Raw genomic sequence first — 20,468 nt, 5'->3', positions numbered from 1 at the left:
TGTGTCCAAACCTTTATCTGTTCCTCCAGATTTATGTCTCTTGTGCAATACCATCGGCCACCTACGTATGTCGAGACTCTAAACTCTAAAATTCCATCCCTATTGTAGTGTTCTTCGTGTTGCTTATTTCAAGATGGTTGGCGTGGTGTTCACAAAAAACACAGAATACCTTTTAACTTAAACAAAGCTATGATTTTATTTACACTACTAAACTGGGATTCGGCACTAAGTCCTGAAGAATACACAACTGATCAATAACATCTAACTACACTGATGTTCTGCTAATCTCACCACTGGTATAAGCCATAATCTAACCTTACTCACACTAGCTGCTCTTATGGCCTTCACTAGCTACCTCCTGCATGCACTCCTCCCCTAAGGTCTAGCATCACTGCCGTATACATTTGTATCTGCAGCTCCGTCTACTGGCTACTCTCGACACTACATTAACCCTTGTAGGCTGATAGTTATGATAATACCACACCTATGTCTCTCTGCATGTCTACCTCTCTCTCCTCTTTTAAAGCCAATCTCTTTGGCTGGGCTTTTCAGTACCCATCTTAATATCTCTAAATGTAGATTGGCATCAAAAAGGCCTTGTCACTTTTGTCCACATTCAATCTGCTGGGGTGGAACAAGGGCACAGTAGTTAGCACTGCTGCCTCACAGCGCCAGGGACTCGGGTTCAATTCCAACCTTGGGTGACTGTGTGGAGTTTGCACTTTCTCCCCGTGTCTGCGTAGGTTTCCTCCGGGTGCTCCGGATTCCTCCCACAGTCCAAAGATGTGCAGCTAAGACGGATTGGCCGTGCTAAATTGCCCCTTAGTGTCCAGGGATATGCAGGTTGAGTGGGATTACAGGGTCGCAGGAATAGGTGGGAGCCTAGTTTGGGCAGTGCTCAGGAGGGCAGGCTTAAGTCTGCTGCCCATGCTGGGGATGAGGATGGGATTCTCCGGTTGGCCAGCTGCATGTTCCTCGGCGGAGCGCCCTCGCCGGCACTAGGATATACTAATCCCGTCACCTGCCAATGGGATTTCCCATTGGGGCCACTCCACACTGCCGGGAAACCCATGGGCATGGGTGTGCTGCTGGCAGAACAGAGAATCCCGCCGGTGGAGAATCCCGCCCTTACTCGCCCAAACGGAGAATTTTGCCCAAGACGTAATGTCCTATATATGTCAAGTTTTCAAACGATTTAAGGCTGGGCCAAAGCTAAAACAAAAAAGTTTAAGAGGAACACTCATTGTAGTAGGCTTCAACCAGTTTGGCTCCAGACGCTGGCAGTTTCTAATTTCTCCCTTCTATCAAGTACCTATTTGTGATGTTGGTTGAGGGATAGAAAGTTGCCAGGCCATTGGGAAGAAGTGCCCTGCCGTCCTTATAATATTACAGAATTGTAACATAAATATTACTCTTTTGTCTTGCTGAGTTGTATTGAATTCTGATTATAAATAGTCGAAGTCTTCCAGGTGATGACAAATTATTTATTGAGTAATATAATAATATACTTGTTAGTTCATTCACTTTAATACTTTGACTAGTAAAACAAATAAGTAAGTCAAGATTAAACTAACAATTATGATGCTACGCTACACTCTGATCTGCTTATGTCTTCATTCTAGCTGCTCTCCACACACACTAACTAAAGAAAGAGCGGGAGACTCCTTATATAGCTCCTGTTAGTGTTGCCATCTAGTGATCATCTGTCTGTACTTACTTTACATTAACTGAACATGTATTAACACAGGCAGAGATCACTACAATCCTGACTTAGAAATATAACGGCCGTTCCTTCACTGCTGCTGGGTCAAGATCCTGGAACTCTCTAACAGCACTTTGGCTGTACCTACACCACATGGACTGCAGCGGTTCAATAAGCTAGCTCACCACCACCTTCTCAGTGACAATTAGGAGTGGGCAATAAATGCTTGTAGATGTACACACTGCTGCCACTGTGCACCGGTGGTGGAGAAATTGAACGTTTGTGGATCCGGTGTAGGTTAAACGGGTCGCTTTGTCCTGGACGGTGTCAAGCATCTTGCGTGTATCTTGGACCTGCTTACCACTGTTGGGAAAGTCAGGCTCATGTTAAAAAGGCAGTATTGTGTGAATACAGCTTGCGTTGACCAGGAAAGGATGGCTGCTCCCAGTACTGGGACTGAGGAGCTGGCTTAATGGCAGGCAATTTGTGAAGTTGAGTTTGAAGTAAAAGTCAAGAGAGTATCTAATCATTTTACACCTTAAGGATTTAACAACAAGGGATACATGCAGTTGCACAGTACCTTATCTTGAAATTCAGATACCACAAAGTGCACTGTTTTTAGAATATCAGAGCTTTGCATTCGTGATAAAGGTTTGCATAGATTTACATAATGTGCAGTTTTTTGGATAATCTCCAAATGGGTCACTTCTTTCCTGTCCATCCATCATTTTTCATTCACTCCTTTGCACATTCGACCTGATATTCCTTTTGCCAACTCCCCATAAAGGAATGCACTTAATTGACTCAATTCCAACTATTCATTTAACTTATGTTCAAGCCTTTCGAAACCAATTTGGCATTGAGGCACCTTCCGGACGTTATCTCCATTTTTGTTTGCATTTTCTCACACTTTAATTGAGATATGTTTTGATTGATGGCTCTTTTCTTTTTTCCTTTCCACCTTTTCTTCCAAATCCTCTTTTTCCAATCTTCTGAGCTCTCTTGTCTGATTTAATGTGCACGCAGTGAAGGTTAATCTTACTTTCTGTTCCTCTGATTACTGACTCTAATGTTTTCCACCATTTGCATTTCAACGATTCCCCCTCGGTCTGATCTGTTCCCTGCAAGAACACTATTCATGACGCCCTATGTTACTCTTGCTCATGTATTTGTTTTGTTTGGGCCCTTGTTCCACACGGGAACCAAACACTATTTGTCGATGTACCATTGTCAATGTACTCTGTCGATTATTCTTTTTTGTCTGAGATGTACGTATTGCGTACATTGCCTTGACCGCAGAAAAATACTTTTCACTGTACTTCGTTATGTGTGACAATAAATCAAATTAAATCAAATCATTATTCATGTGTTACCTTCCTTTCAACAGAACAATTGTGCCCCCTCCCCTTGCCAACCCCCCCCCCCCCCCCCCATAGATTTCCTTATCTTACTGTTGAAAGGCTATCTGATTTGATTACTTGCTCACTAACGGTTAACATTTTTTGTTTTTGACTTTTTGGGGATGTCATCCTTTAGTTTAGTTTTTAACTTTCTGCTTTCCCCCCCACTCATTAACTTTTAAGACACTCTTTTTCTTATGATCAAAATCCTTTCACTTCCGCCCTTGTTTGTCACGTATGAAGCGTGTGTAGATGCCTGCACAATCCAGCACTGAGCTCCTGCCAAGTTTAGAGAGGTCACATTCCTCGCTGGTGTCCTTCACCAGTGGTAGGGCATATGGGTACACTTGTACATTCAATCAGAGACCCTTTGAAGGTTCTTGTGCTTTTCATGAACTCCTGGTCAATTTTTAGCAATGCAACCCTGCCCTGACTCAGTTTAGAGTTGGAAATCTGCTGAGTCTGCCTTGCATGTCAACTGGAGCTCAATTGGTGATTCTTCCAACTCTTAGTCATGACATTTGCAGTGTAGTTCTGAGGCAGTGCAGCACTGTTGGGGGGCATCTTTCAGATGAAATAACAACATAAGAACTAGGAGCAGGAGTAGGCCATCTGGCCCTTCGAGCCTGCTCCACCATTCAATTAGATCATGGCTGATTTTTGTGGACACAGCTCCACTTTCCCGCCCGAACACCATAACCCTTTCTTACTTTATTCTTCAAAAAACTATCTATCTTTTTCTTGAAAACATTTAATAAAGGAGCCTCAACTGCTTCACTGGACATGGAATTCCATAGATTCACAACCCTTTGGGTGAAGAAGTTCCTCCTAAACTCAGTCCTAAATCTCCTTCCCCTTATTTTGAGGCTAGGCCCCCTAGTTCTGCTTGCTTTCACCCGCCAGTGGAAACAACTTCCCCGCATATATCCTATCTATTCCCTTCATAATTTTATATGTTTCCATAAGATTCCCCCCCCCCCCCCGGCATCCTTCTAAATTACAACAAGTACAGTCCCAGTCTACTCAACCTCTCCTCATAATCCAACTCCCTCAACTCTGGGATTAACCTAGTGAATCTCCTCTGCACACCCTCCAGCGCCAGTACGTTCTTTCTCAAATAAGGAGACCAAAACTGAACACGATACTCCAGGTGTGGCCTCACTGGCACCTTATACAGTGCAGCATAAGCTCCCTAGTCTTAAATTTCATCCCTCTAGCAATGAAGGACAAAACTCCTTTCACCTTCTTAATGCCCCGACGGAGTCCCTGGGCAAGCACTCGGAGCCTGCGCAGAGCAGCTGGCGAGTGTATTCGCAGATATCTTCACACCTCACTCCTCCGCTCTGAGGTCCCCACCTCCGTCAAGAAGACCACCATAATACCAGTAACAAAGAAGAACAAGGTAGCCTGTCTCAACGACTACCGACCGGTGGCCCTAACGTCTGTTATCATGAAATGTTTTGAGCGGCTAGTCATGAGACGGATCACTGCCAGCCTCCCAGACGGTCTCGATCCACTGCAGTTTGCCGATCACCGCAACCGGTCCACAACAGATGCTATCTCACTGGCTCTGCAATCAACACTCGAACACCTCGACAACAAGGACATCTATGTAAGACTGCTGTTCATAGACTACAGCTCCGCCTTCAACATAACCAAACTCCGCAATCTTGGACTTGACCCCTTCCTGTGCAGCTGAATCCTCGCCTTCCTCACCAACAGACCGCAATCTGTCAGGATAGGCAACAGCACCTTCTCCACAATAGTCCTCAACACCGGAGCCCCGTAAGGATGTGTGCTCAGTCCTCTACTATACTCCCTATACACACATGACTGTGTGGCATGATTTAACCCCAACTCAATCTGTAAGTTTGCGGATGATACGACTGTGATGGGCCGCATCTCAAACAACGACGAATCAGACAACAGGAGGGAGGTAAATTACTTGGTTGCATGGTGTACCGAAAACAACCTCTCTCTAAATGTTGGAAAGACCAAGGAACTGATCATCGACTTCAGGAAGCGTAGCACGACACAGACTCCCGCCTTCATCAATGGCTCCAAAGTGGAGATGGTCGATAGCTTTAAGTTCCTGGGGGTCACCATCATCAACAGTCTGTCCTGGTCCACTCACGTTGATGCAACAGTCAAGAAAACCCAACTTCCTATGGAAGCTAAAGAAATTTGGCATGTGTGCATCGACTCTCACAAACTTCTACAGATGTGCGATAGAGAGCATCCTATCCGGCTGCATCACAGCCTGGTATGGCAACTGCTCGGTCCAAGATCGCAAAAGACTGCAGACTGTGGTGAACTCAGCCCAACGCATCAGACAAACTTGCCACCCCCACATTAATTCTGTATACACCTCTCGCTGCCTCAGGAAGGCAGACAGCAGAGACCCCTTCGACACAGGCATTGCCTTTTTCCAGACTCTTCCATCAGGCAGAAGGTACAGATGTCTGAAGACTCGCACATCCAGGCATAGGAACAGCTTCTTCCCCACAGCTACAAGACTCCTCAACGACTCCCCCTCGGACTGATCTGTTCCCTGTAAGAACACTATTCATGTCACCCTATGCTGCTCTTGCTCATGTATTTGCTTTGTTTGGCCCTTTGTTCTGCACTGTAACCAATCACTGTTTGTCGATGTACCATTTGTTAATGTTCTCTGTTGATTATTCTTGTGTCTACCATATATACTGTGTACATTCCTCGGTCGTTGAAAAATACTTTTCACTGTACTTCGGTACATGTGACAATAAATCAAATCAAATCACCTGTTGCACCTGTCAACTAACTTTTTGCGACTCATGCATTACGACACCCAGGTCTTTCTGCACAGCAGCATGTTTTAATATTTTATCACTTAAACAATAATCCCTTTTGCTGCTGTTATTTTGCTGTTAAAACATAGACTTATTTGCCCTATCAGGTGGACATAAAAGATCTCATGCCATTATTTTAAACAAAAGTGTTTCCTGGCATAATGTCTCGAATTAAAACGTTTTTCATGGGCTATAACGTGCTCATATGGCCATTATAGGTGCTATAAATCATGAATTAAAAGGGGTTGGGATTGGTCCAGGTTTCCCCATGTGCTGTGAAGCTTTGACACATTCTCTACTGGAAGCAGCCTGATTGACAGACTTGGTTTCCTGTTGATCGGGATGCACACCGGAGCAGACTGAGTAGATAGAAAGCCTGTTACTGCTACTGTAAATGTTGCAGGGGATGGATTTGGAGGATCTGATCCATGGGCCTGAGGGAAGGGACCTTACCCACTGAATCTGGAAGAGTTCAATCTGGTGTGGACAAGGGAGGACTTCTCTGTATTGAGGAAAAGGACTTGATGTAGCAGGAGTGGCTTCTGATACACAGTATAAGGGTCATTTTTTTGTGGGTGTGGCGGGGAGGGAAGTGCAATATCCCGCACGGGATCTACGGGGTAGAAATGACCATATTCCCCGTGGTCCTTGCAGAGTACGAGCTCTCCCGCATGGGGCGGGGAATCTCTATTATCTTTTATGTAAAAACTCGGCCAGTAAGGCATTAAGCAGGCTGTGTATATATTGTCTTGTAAATAAAACTAGGTTGCTTTATTTGACTCGGTGTGGACTCCCCATGTCCTTATAAAAGGAACCACTCCTGCTCCTGGTGGCCAGTAAGCAGTCCTGCAAAAACACTAACATTCTTTCCAATATTTTCTTCACTTCCCTTGTCCTGACGGGTTACCTTCGCTTCCCTTGTCCTGCCGGGTTTCCCATTGCTTTGGAAACCTGGCCATCAAGGATTAAACTAACAAACGTGAGTTAAAGCTGTGGTGGCTGCCTCATTAAAATATTTACATTGCCAACTTGATTCCAAGGAGCGATTTGGCTTTCCACTCACCTGTCCCACTTCCATTCTCGAAGTAACCGCAACCCACTTTTGGAGCTTGATTGAAGCTCACTACCATGTCAAAATATCTAAACAAATAAAGATCCGTCTTTTTCACTATAAATATCTTGCCTTATGGAAGGACCGTTGTTAATCGGGCATCTGTTTTTTTTTCTAGGTGTCAAACTAAATGACGGGCTGTGGCACTCTATTAATTTGAATGCCAGGAGGAATCGGGTTAGCGTCATTTTGGACAATAATGCTGCCTCAACCTTTCATTCCACCGTACCGATGCAGATATACTCTGGGAGCAGCTATTATTTCGGAGGTAGGTCTTTAACAGCTTGTTGCACCTTATTCACAGGTGACCATTTTCAGTTAATTTACTTTTAACACACCCCATTTCTCCCTTTTGTTGTTCCATGGAGCACCTCATAATGCTTCTCTATTAGAATTTGAACCGTTTCTCTTTGTGATTTGACACTGAAAACTCATAGCCGGGTATTTCTTTATTTAAATCGAGACATCAATGCATGCCAATGAAAATTGATGTAATATCTTGGAGGACCCTGGAAGGAGCGAGGTTTTAGGCCATTCTGCATATCTATCCTTTTCCACCATTCAGTTAGATCGTGGCTTATCTGCATCTCAATTCGATCTACCAGCCTTTGTTCCACAACGCTGAATAATCTTGCCTCGCAACATTTCATGAGGGGAAGAGTTCCGAATGCTTGAGCATGACCACACATCAGGGTCATATCTTCCTGTACAGGCTGAGTGAGTGGGCACAAGGCATGGCAGATGTGGTATAATGTGGATAAATGTGAGGGTATCCGATTCAGTAGCAAAAATAGGAAGGCAGATTATTATTTGAATGGGTGAAAATTGAGAGAGGTGGATACTCAGCGAGACCTTGGTGTCCTCGTGTATCAGTAGCTGAAAGTAAGTGTGCAGGTACAGCAGGCAGTAAAGAAGGCAAATGGAATGTTGGCCTTCATAGCGAGAGGATTTGAGTACAGGAATAGAGATGTTTTACTGCAATTGTATATGGCATTAATGAGGTCACACCTGGACTTTTGAGTGCAGGTTTGGTGTCCTTACCTGAGGAAGGACGTTCTTGCTATGGAGGGAGTGCAGCGAAGGTTTACCAGGCTGATTCCTGGGATGGCGGGACTGTCATATGAGACTAAATCGGTTACGATTATATTCATTGGAGTTTATAAGAGTGAGAGGGTATCTCATAGAAATTTGCAAAATTTTAACAGGATTAGACAGGGTAGATTCAGAAAGAAAAAAATACTGGATAAAAGCAAATTACTGCGGATGCTGGAATCTGAAACGAAAGAGAAAATGCTGGAAAATCTCAGCAGGTCTGGCAGCATTTGCAGGGAGAGAAAAGAGCTAACGTTTCGAGTCCGATGACTCTTTGTCAAAGATTCAGAAAGAATGTTCCCGATGGTGGGGGAGTCCAGAACTCGGGGTCATACTTTGAGGATAAGGGGTAAACATTTTTGGACTGAGGTGAGGAGAAATTTCTTCACCCAGAGAGTGTTGAATCTGTGGAATTCGTTACCACAGAAAGTAGTTGAGGTCAAAACTTTGTGTAATTCAAGAAGGAATTGGATAAAGGTCTTGGGGCTAATGGGATCAAGGGACATGGGGGAAGGGAGGATCAGGATATTGAACTTGATCAGCCATGATCATAATGGATCAGGCTCGAAGGGCTGAATGGCCTCCTCCTTCTTCTATTATCTATCTTTCTATGTTTCTGCTGATCAACATCATTGTCCAGGCTTTATGGCCCTGTCATGGCATGTCTCGTAGAATGGGTTGTAAAATCCTGGCCATTGTCACTGTAATTTCCATTCCTTACCTAACTCCCATGTCTTGCGGTTGATACGATAGACAACTGCAGGCCTCGAGAATGGTGTCTATTCTTCAGGCGTGTTAGATGAATTGAACATTCTGAATTCTTCCTCTGTGTACCCGAACAGGCGCCGGAATGTGGCGACGAAGGGATTTTCACAGTAGCTTCATTGCAGTGTTAATGTGTGCCTACTTGTGACAATAATAAAGATTATTATATTATTAACAGTGCACGGGTTAGGTTACTTTTGTGTGCACAGCGAGAGGTTCAGCAGCACCATCATTATTGACAAGGACCCATGACTATGCCTTCATCAGGAGCTTCTCAAGGTCACGCCCAGCATTACCCTGGCATCTGGGTTTGATATGGGCACAGCCTATCTTGACAGTGCATTAAAGATTACTTTGCAACTTCATTTATGCAAAAGACCACACAACATATGTACTCGATCTTCATTCTCATTCTATTACAGGCTTTACGTGGTAAAGAGGATGTTTCCCCTAATGGGAGAATGTAGGACAAGAGGGCAAAGTTTCATAATAAAGGGGTGCCCATTTAAGACTGAGATGAGGAGAATTTTCTTTCTCTCAGAGGGTCGTGAGTCTTTGGAACTCTTTGCCACAGAGAGCTGTGGGGCCGAGTCCTTGTGTATACTTAAGGCTGAGATAGATAGATCCTTGATCAATAAGGGAATTGTGGATTACAGGGAAAGGGCAGGAAGTGGACGTGAGGAATATTGGATTAGCCATGAGCCTGTTGAATGGTGGAGCAGGCTTAGAGGATCGAACGACCTACTCCTATTCCGATTTCCCATGGTCTTATCACCTCCACATTTTCATTCTAGCAGGTTAAGATAAACACAAGGAAGTCTGGTACATTGACGGCACTGTCATGATCAGGAAATATTGTCAACATCCCTTATGAGAGCTAGCTCGGGGATTTGGTCAGGTCACACTCGCTAAACCTTCAGGTGTAAACCAGAACCAGAATCCTCACATGTAATAGGCTGACAGTATGAGGCTATTTGGCGCACGCCTTTAACATCACATAGTCATGGCCATCCAGTAGACATTTCATGAGTTGCTAAGTGCTAACTAGATCTGTTGATTTATTCTGGAGGTGGAGAGTGAGAACTAATATAGGGGTAATGTCTAGCTACAAATATGCTCACAAGTTAAAACTGTGGGCAGTCCCCAGTAATTATGTAAACTACAAGGGGCTGGTTTAGCACAGTGGGCTAAGACAGCTGGCTTATAATGTGGAAGAAGACCAGTAGCGCGGGTTCAATTCCCGTTCCAGCCTCCCTGAACAGGCGCCGGAACGTGGCGACTAGGGGCTTTTCACAGTAACTTCATTGAAGCCGATGTTGCTCTGTTTACTTGCTATAAATATGGCTTGAGAGCCAAATCCAAGAGACTGAACCTTTCGCGGGGGTTCCTTCTTATACTTGGCAGGCCTTAAACTTGGTCCCAATTAATTGGGCCGCTTCTTGATCATTGTCATTGATCTAAGCCAATAAAGGGGCGGGTGCCTTGATGACTGGGCATGTCCTAAGTAGCCGTTGGCCTTGCTTTGTTTGTGTCTTCTTGCTAAGGTAGTGGCGCCGGAATGTCTGGGACAGGATCGGCTACCTGAGCACTAGTTCTTTGTTTCCCGGAGATGGGCCATCAATATGTAAATTGCCCAGAGTTTTGGTTCCGTCTGCAGACTGCCTTTCAAATATACATTCAGGCTCGGTGCCTGCTCACAGCTTTGTATTGTCCATCTTTCCCTATAGGCTCTGCGAATGTCAATTCTGTATACTGAAAGTGGCCATCCCAGATGGCTACACACACCTACGTGTGACAAAAGTTATTAATCACACCCAAATCGGACAGTCATTAGGGCAAGGCCATTGAAAAGTGCACTCGGTTGGAATGACTCCACTGTGGGTTACCTTTAAAACCTATACCATCCTGTACCAGCCTCCCCGAACAGGCGCCGGAATGTGGCGACTAGGGGCTTTTCACAGTAACTTCATTGAAGCCTATTTGTGACAATAAGCGATTTTCATTTTTCATCAACAGTAAACAGACTTCAGATTCGGAAGCAGCAGAATAATTTTTTTTAAACTCTCCAAAATCAGGAGGCCACATTATATGATCCTCTGACGCTAGTCTTTCATATGAATTGTCCAACTACCATGTTCATTGAGCAATTAGCTTTGTTCTTGATGCTTCTTCTTTGGACATAAAGGTGACTGATCTGAGATTGACTGAGACATCATAGACCCGAGCGACACGATGAGAAGATGGGAGATACTTGGCAGGGGTGGGGGTGGCGGTGTCTGTCACACATGAGTGACTTTGGAACATTTCATCACATGGAAGAGCCATTCATTGGCTGAGACTTGGAGGCAGAAAAGAAAAACATATTACACGGGAAGACTATATGTAGTGAGTGAACACCTGTGCCACCATTGTGCTCTCAGTACTTTTCAATTTTTCTAACTCTACCACTATGTTCATCCCTGACATCCGTGGCAGAGGTGCAGGCTGACTGCTGACTGCTGACTGTGATGACCTTGACAGATATCCTCTGGAGGCTCGAGGCCTGGAGGGTCCAGCCCTGACAAGAGTCTCCTGCTGTCGTCTCAGACAACCCTGACTGCTGTTTCCCTGCGTATCTATGGAGCTCCAACGTTTATCTTGAGGGCTGATTCCAGTGGCTCGTCTTCAAACTCAGAATCAACAGGGGCTGGGCCTTCAGCAGTGTCAGAGACTTTGGCTATCACTGTGGAGCTGTCGCTGTGCTGTGGTGAGCAGATAGTGACCCCGAGCCTGCTCTAGAACTAGGTCCCATTGAGATGTGTGTCTCTGAGCTGCTGGAGGGTGCAGCTGTATGCAATAACGGATCTTCCTCAGATGCTTCCTGAGGATACTTTGAGGATAAGGGGTAAACATTTTTGGACTGAGGTGAGGAGAAATTTCTTCACCCAGAGAGTGTTGAATCTGTGGAATTCGTTACCACAGAAAGTAGTTGAGGTCAAAACTTTGTGTAATTCAAGAAGGAATTGGATAAAGGTCTTGGGGCTAATGGGATCAAGGGACATGGGGAAGGGAGGATCAGGATATTGAACTTGATCAGCCATGATCATAATGAATGGCGGATCAGGCTCGAAGGGCTGAATGGCCTCCTCCTGCTTCTATTATCTATCTATGTTTCTGCTGATCAACATCATTGTCCAGGCTTTATGGCCCTGTCATGGCATGTCTCGTAGAATGGGTTGTAAAATCCTGGCCATTGTCACTGTAATTTCCATTCCTTACCTAACTCCCATGTCTTGCGGTTGATATGATAGACAACTGCAGGTCTCGAGAATGGTGTCTATTCTTCAGGCGTGTTAGATGAATTGAACATTCTGAATTCTTCCTCTGTGTACCCGAACAGGCGCTGGAATGTGGCGACGAAGGGATTTTCACAGTAGCTTCATTGCAGTGTTAATGTGAGCCGACTTGTGACAATAATAAAGATTATTATATTATTAACAGTGCACGGGTTAGGTTACTTTTGTGTGCACAGCGAGAGGTTCAGCAGCACCATCATTATTGACAAGCACCCATGACTATGCCTTCGTCAGGAGCTTCTCAAGGTCACGCCCAGCATTACCCTGGCATCTGGGTTTGATATGGGCACAGCCTATCTTGACAGTGCATTAAAGATTACTTTGCAACTTCCTTTATGCAAAAGACCACACAACATATGTACTCGATCTTCATTCTCATTCTATTACAGGCTTTACGTGGTAAAGAGGATGTTTCCCCTAATGGGAGAATGTAGGACAAGAGGGCAAAGTTTCAGAATAAAGGGGTGCCTATTTAAGACTGAGATGAGGAGAATTTTCTTTCTCTCAGAGGGTCGTGAGTCTTTGGAACTCTTTGCCACAGAGAGCTGTGGGGCCGAGTCCTTGTGTATACTTAAGGCTGAGATAGATAGATCCTTGATCAATAAGGGAATTGTGGATTACAGGGAAAGGGCAGGAAGTGGACGTGAGGAATATTGGATTAGCCATGAGCCTGTTGAATGGTGGAGCAGGCTTAGAGGATCGAACGACCTACTCCTATTCCGATTTCCCATGGTCTTATCACCTCCACATTTTCATTCTAGCAGGTTAAGATAAACACAAGGAAGTCTGGTACATTGACGGCACTGTCATGATCAGGAAATATTGTCAACATCCCTTATGAGAGCTAGCTCGGGGATTTGGTCAGGTCATACTCGCTAAACCTTCAGGTGTAAACCAGAACCAGAATCCTCACATGTAATAGGCTGACAGTATGAGGCTATTTGGCGCACGCCTTTAACATCACATAGTCATGGCCATCCAGTAGACATTTCATGAGTTGCTAAGTGCTAACTAGATCTGTTGATTTATTCTGGAGGTGGAGAGTGAGAACTAATATAGGGGTAATGTCTAGCTACAAATATGCTCACAAGTTAAAACTGTGGGCAGTCCCCAGTAATTATGTAAACTACAAGGGGCTGGTTTAGCACAGTGGGCTAAGACAGCTGGCTTATAATGTGGAAGAAGACCAGTAGCGCGGGTTCAATTCCCGTTCCAGCCTCCCTGAACAGGCGCCGGAACGTGGCGACTAGGGGCTTTTCACAGTAACTTCATTGAAGCCGATGTTGCTCTGTTTACTTGCTATAAATATGGCTTGAGAGCCAAATCCAAGAGACTGAACCTTTCGCGGGGGTTCCTTCTTATACTTGGCGGGCCTTAAACTTGGTCCCAATTAATTGGGCCGCTTCTTGATCATTGTCATTGATCTAAGCCAATAAAGGGGCGGGTGCCTTGATGACTGGGCATGTCCTAAGTAGCCGTTGGCCTTGCTTTGTTTGTGTCTTCTTGCTAAGGTAGTGGCGCCGGAATGTCTGGGACAGGATCGGCTACCTGAGCACTAGTTCTTTGTTTCCCGGAGATGGGCCATCAATATGTAAATTGCCCAGAGTTTTGGTTCCGTCTGCAGACTGCCTTTCAAATATACATTCAGGCTCGGTGCCTGCTCATAGCTTTGTATTGTCCATCTTTCCCTATAGGCTCTGCGAGTGTCCATTCTGTATACTGAAAGTGGCCATCCCAGATGGCTACACACACCTACGTGTGACAAAAGTTATTAATCACACCCAAATCGGACAGTCATTCGGACAAGGCCATTGAAAAGTGCACTCGGTTGGAATGACTCCACTGTGGGTTACCTTTAAAACCTATACCATCCTGTACCAGCCTCCCCGAACAGGCGCCGGAATGTGGCGACTAGGGGCTTTTCACAGTAACTTCATTGAAGCCTATTTGTGACAATAAGCGATTTTCATTTTTCATCAACAGTAAACAGACTTCAGATTCGGAAGCAGCAGAATAATTTTTTTTAAACTCTCCAAAATCAGGAGGCCACATTATATGATCCTCTGACGCTAGTCTTTCATATGAATTGTCCAACTACCATGTTCATTGAGCAATTAGCTTTGTTCTTGATGCTTCTTCTTTGGACATAAAGGTGACTGATCTGAGATTGACTGAGACATCATAGACCCGAGCGACACGATGAGAAGATGGGAGATACTTGGCAGGGGTGGGGGTGGCGGTGTCTGTCACACATGAGTGACTTTGGAACATTTCATCACATGGAAGAGCCATTCATTGGCTGAGACTTGGAGGCAGAAAAGAAAAACATATTACACGGGAAGACTATATGTAGTGAGTGAACACCTGTGCCACCATTGTGCTCTCAGTACTTTTCAATTTTTCTAACTCTACCACTATGTTCATCCCTGACATCCGTGGCAGAGGTGCAGGCTGACTGCTGACTGCTGACTGTGATGACCTTGACAGATATCCTCTGGAGGCTCGAGGCCTGGAGGGTCCAGCCCTGACAAGAGTCTCCTGCTGTCGTCTCAGACAACCCTGACTGCTGTTTCCCTGCGTATCTATGGAGCTCCAACGTTTATCTTGAGGGCTGATTCCAGTGGCTCGTCTTCAAACTCAGAATCAACAGGGGCTGGGCCTTCAGCAGTGTCAGAGACTTTGGCTATCACTGTGGAGCTGTCGCTGTGCTGTGGTGAGCAGATAGTGACCCCGAGCCTGCTCTAGAACTAGGTCCCATTGAGATGTGTGTCTCTGAGCTGCTGGAGGGTGCAGCTGTATGCAATAACGGATCTTCCTCAGATGCTTCCTGAGGATCCTTCTCCGAGGTTCTCAAGGGGCTGGGATTGATGGGCTGGCTGGTGCTGTATATGTGCTTTTTCCAACTCATGTTTGTATTTGAGAAGAGGTAATTGGCTAGCAGGTCACCAACATTAAATAGCACTGTGTGCTGAGTGGTCCCCAGTAAGGGTGAAGACACGTTTTCTGCAGGATGTTATGTGGGATGATGATGTTGAAGTGTGTATGAGAGAATCAGTGGTGATGTCCTTTCTGCTGGTAGTGTGTGAGACTCCTGAGGACTGTAATACCACAAATGCCTGATGGTCTATGAAAGTGTGAGTTGAGAGTGAGGAGAAGTTTGACTTATCAGTGCAGAGTTTATTTTCTCCCTGCACCGTAGAGCAATTCCCTTCGGAGGTCCACAAGTGCTGACCTCCCTGGTGGCCTCTTCCCAAGTCTGTGTGGTGACTTTGTGGACTTCCTGCCACCATCTCTTGAATAGAGGACCTCCCACTGGCCCTGTGCTGCCTGGAGGATTCCCTCAAGGCACTTGTCACTGAACATGGGAACACAGATAGTTTGGATCTTCTTGGGGCCAATCGCTTCACACGCCACAACGTATCTTGGCCTGCCGAGTGAGAATGTGTGTGGATGCCATTCAAATATGATGGTCGAGCCAACAGTCTCATGATAGCGGGACGAGCGAAATCCAGTCCACCCCACCATGAAATTTGGCGAGATGCTCGTTTATTCATAAGCAATGAAAAGCATACCATCTGGCACAACAACCGGCCCCAAAGCCTAACTGGAATCGCGCCAACCTCCCCACATGCCAAGGCACTTAGGACGGGATTCACCATCGACCGAAACGCGATTGGGCAGTGAATAGCCTCCGACGCCAAAATCGCGGTAGGCGCGGTTTGATGCCAAATCGGGATCGTCCGGCACCCCGAGAATGGCGTAAATGCATCGCTCACCGTGTGCCGTCTAAGTATCATTGGTATATGTTAGTGGGCCTGACCCTCTATTCTCCGGGGTCTCCTTGATTCAGCGCCGCCGATGTGCTGAGTTCCCGATGGCACGGTTCACTGTGGTCTCAGCAGTTGGGAACCTGGTGTGGCGGCTACAGACTGTGTCCAGCGTCACCACAGTTCGCCGGAAGCCATGCTGCTGGCCGGGGGGGGGGCTTCCGCGCGGTCCGGGGGGACTGGTGGGGGGCAGCCAGGGGATGGTCGGGGGGGGGGCAGTATTTGGCAGGTCGGGTCCGCGCATGGTCAGCGCCATGTTTTATGGTGTGAGTGCTGCAGGTCGTCGCCATGCGCATGTGTGGTCGCGGACCCCGCCATCTCCAGGCGGTTATGTCGCGGGATCCCAGGGTTTTAGTCGGCACGGCTGCTAGCCCCTCACTGGTCGCAGGATCGGTGAGGGCTCGGTGCTGATTGTTCCGTCATAAAACGCCACAGTTCCAACGCTGGCGTCGGCACTTAGCATCCAAAACTGTGAATCCAGCCCTTAGTCTCCAGAGGGGAAAATTCCACTTGTACTTTCTGAGAAAACAATTGTGTTACTATCGACGGAAATCTAATTAACAGCAAATCTGCAGTAAAGCTTTGTAAGCAATACACCATTGCTTTAAAAGATTGGACCCTTTCCAATATGCAGATTAGGACACAGTTTTAATGGGAATTGAATGCCAAGGTTTGTGTTCCTCCAACTGTTAAAGTGAAATTAAAACTGTGTCACTGTTCTGCCAAGCTGGTTACTTGGATGAGTATTGACGGAGTCAGTCTCGTCAAGTTGAAGTGAGATTCGGCTAAACTGAAACGCTGAAGTCTTCAGAGTTATAAATATATCATGAAAAGCAGGTATGATCAGTAACAGGTTAGAGAGTTGGACAATTTTAACCTCATCAATAAATTATATTTGTGCAGCACCTTTAACATTGCGAAACATCTCAAGGCACTTTGCAGGAACTTTGTGAAGCAAAATATCGCAGCTAGCCGCATCAGGAAATACTGATCAAAAATGTTGGAATGTCCTAACGGAAGAAAGTGAGGTAGGGAAGCGATTGGTGTAGCGTAGAGCTTAGCACCCCGATAATTGAAAGCATGTCCACAAATGACGGTGTGATTAGAAATTAGGGATGCTCAAGAATTCAGAACTCACCCCAAAGAGTCATCGGACTCGAAACGTTAGCTCTTTCCTCTCCCTACAGATGCTGCCAGACTTGCTGACATTTTCCAGCATTTTCTCTTTCCTATCAACATTCCATTGGGTTACCATTGACTCAAAACCAGCCATTTCAATACTGTAGCTACAAGAGCATGTCAGAGGCTGGGAATCCTGTGCCGAGTAACCCAACTCCTGTCTCCCAAAGCCTGCCCACTATCTACAATGCACAAGTCAGGAATGTGGTGGAATACTCTCCACTTGACTGGATACGCGCAGCTCCAACAAGGCACAAAAGGCTCGATACCATCCAGAACAAAGCCCACTTTATTGACATCCCATTCACAAACATTCACTTCCTCCACCATCAACATGCAATGGCAGCCGTGCCATCTGCAAGGTGCACTGCAGCAACTCACCAAGCACCTTCCAAACCCACAGTTCCTACCATCTAGAAGGACAAGAGGGGCAGATGCCCACGAGGGGACAGGCCATTCTGGACTTAGTGTTATGTAATGAGCCAGACTTGATTAAAGATCTTAAAGTAAGGGAACACTTAGGAGGCAGTGATCATAATATGGTAGAATTCAATCTCCAATTTGAAAGAAAGAAGGTAGAATCAGATGTAAAGGTGTTCAGTTAAATAAAGGTAACTACAGGGACATGAGGGAGGAACTGACGAAAATCAACTGGGAGCAGAGCCTAGTGGGAAAGACAGTAGAACAGCAATGGCAGGAGTTTCTGGGAGTAATTGAGGACACAGTACAGAGGTTCATCCCAAAGAAAAGAAAGGTTATCGGAGGGGGGATTAGGCAGCCATGGCTGACAAAGGAAGTTAGGGAATGCATCAAAGCAAAAGAGAAAGCCTATAGTGTGGCAAAGAGTAGTGGGAAGTCAGAAGATTGGGAAGGCTACAAAAACAAACAGAGGATAACAAAGAGAGAAATAAGGAAAGAGAGGATCAATTATGAAGGTAGGCTAGCCAGTAACATTAGGAATGACAGTAAAAGTTTCTTTAAATACATTAAAAACAAACGGGAGGCAAAAGTCGACATTGGGCCGCTCCATGAGATTTCTAAATTCTTGGAAGTGCAGTGTCGGATTAGGACAAATCAGCATGGATTTAGTAAGGGGAGGTTGTGTCTGACAAACCCGTTAGAGTTCTTTGAAGAGATAACAAATAGGTTAGACCAAGGAGAGCCAATGGATGTTATCTATCTTGACTTCCAAAAGGCCTTTGATAAGGTGCCTCACGGGAGACTGTGAGGCACCTGACAAAAGTAGACATTGGGCCGCTCCAAAATGACGCTGGTAATCTAGTGATGGGAGACAAGGAAATAGCTGAGGAACTAAATAAGTACTTTGCGTCAGTCTTCACAGTAGAAACATGAGTAATATCCCAACAATTCAGGAGAGTCAGGGGGCAGAGTTGAATATGGTAGCCATCACAAAGGAGAAAGTGCTAGGGAAACTAAGAGGTCTAAAAATTGATAAATCTCCAGGTCCAGATGGACTACATCCTAGAGTTCTAAAGGAGATAGCTGAAGAAATAGTGGAGGCGTTAGTTATGATCTTTCAAAAGTCACTGGAGTCAGGGAAAGTCCCAGAGGATTGGAAAATCGCTGTTGTAACCCCCCTGTTCAAGAAGGGAACAAGGAAAAAGATAGAAAATTATAGGCCAATTAGCCTAACCTCGGTTGTTGGTAAGATTCTAGAATCCATTGTTAAGGATGAGATTTCTAAATTCTTGGAAGTGCAGGGTCGGATTAGGACAAGTCAGCATGGATTTAGTAAGGGGAGGTCGTACCTGACAAACCTGTTAGAGTTCTTTGAAGAGATAACAAATAGGTTAGAGCAAGGAGAGCCAATGGATGTTATCTATCTTGACTTCCAAAAGGCCTTTGATAAGGTGCCTCACGGGAGACTGCGGAGTAAAATAAGGGCCCATGGTATTCGAGGCAAGGTGCTAACATGGATTGACAATTGGCTGTCAGGCAGAAGGCAGAGAGGTGGGATAAAAGGTTCTTTTTCGGAATGGCAACTGGTGACGAGTGGTGTCCCGCAGGGTTCAGTGTTGGGGCCACAGCTGTTCTCTTTATATCTTAACGATCTAGATGACGGGACTGGGAGCATTCTGGCTACGTTTGCCGATGATACAAAGATAGGTGGAGGGGCAGGGAGTATGGAGGAGGTGGGGAGGCTGCAGAAAGATTTAGACAGTTTAGGAGAGTGGTCCAAGAAATGGCTGATGAAATTCAACGTGGGCAAGTGCGAGGTCTTGCACTTTGGAAAAAAGAATAGAGGCATGGACTATTTTCTAAACGGTGACAAAATTCATAATGCTGAAGCGCAAAGGGACTTGGGAGTCTTCATCCAGGATTCTCTAAAGGTAAACTTGCAGGTTGAGTCCGTAATTAAGAAAGCAAATGCAATGTTGTCATTTATCTCAAGAGGCTTGGAATATAAAAGCAGGGATGTACTTCTGAAGCTTTATAAAGCATTATTTAGGCCCCATTTAGAATACTGTGACCAATATTCGGCCCCACACCTCAGGAAGGACATACTGGCACTGGAGCGGGTCCAGCGGAAATTCACACGGATGATCCCAGGAATGGTAGGCCTAACATAGGATGAACGTCTGAGGATCCTGGGATTATATTCATTGGAGTTTCGGAGGTTGGGGGGAGATCTAATAGAAACTTACAAGATAATGAATGGCTTAGATAGGGTGGACGTAGGGAAGTTGTTTCCATTAGCAGGGGAGACTAGGACCCGGGGGCACAGCCTTAGAATAAAAGGGAGTCACTTTAGAACAGAGATGAGGAGAAATTTCTTCAGCCAGAGAGTGGTGGGTCTGTGGAATTCATTGTCACAGAGGGCGGTGGAGGCTGGGACGTTGAGTGCCTTTAAGACAGAAGTTGATTACTTCCGCTCCTATGTCTTATGGTCTTATGCGTCACAACACCATCACCTGGAATTTTCCCTCCAAGCCACTCATCATCCTGATTTGGAAATATATCACTGTTTCTTCACTGTCGTTGTGTCAACATTCTGGAATGCCCTCCTTAACAGAATTGTGGGTGTACCTACAATGCAGTTACTGCAGCATTTCAAGAAGACAAATACAAAGATTTGGTGGCATTGGAGGCAGTCTGGAGAAGGTTTGGGAGGTTGATTTCGGGGCTGGTTTAGCACAGAGCTAAATCGCTGGCTTTTAAAGGAGACCAAGGCAGGCCAGCAGCACGGTTCAATTCCCGTATCAGCCTC

The 20,468-nt window shown here is 45.6% G+C and overlaps 1 protein-coding gene across 2 annotated transcripts in view; it reads left to right on the top strand.

The window, feature by feature from the left end:
* LOC140387047 (contactin-associated protein-like 5) overlaps positions 1 to 20,468 on the top strand; it is a 1,703,123-nt gene that overhangs the window by 843,734 nt on the left and 838,921 nt on the right. For both annotated transcript variants that reach the window (XM_072470060.1, XM_072470068.1), the window contains one exon: positions 7,160 to 7,309. In XM_072470060.1, the coding sequence (XP_072326161.1) occupies positions 7,160 to 7,309 (150 nt within the window). The remainder of the gene's footprint in view (positions 1 to 7,159; positions 7,310 to 20,468) is intronic.

Source organism: Scyliorhinus torazame, chromosome 2, assembly GCF_047496885.1.
Source record: "Scyliorhinus torazame isolate Kashiwa2021f chromosome 2, sScyTor2.1, whole genome shotgun sequence".
NCBI lineage: Eukaryota > Metazoa > Chordata > Chondrichthyes > Carcharhiniformes > Scyliorhinidae > Scyliorhinus > Scyliorhinus torazame.
Note: the sequence above shows the minus strand (reverse complement) of the source record. Positions and strands in the feature narration are given on the sequence as shown.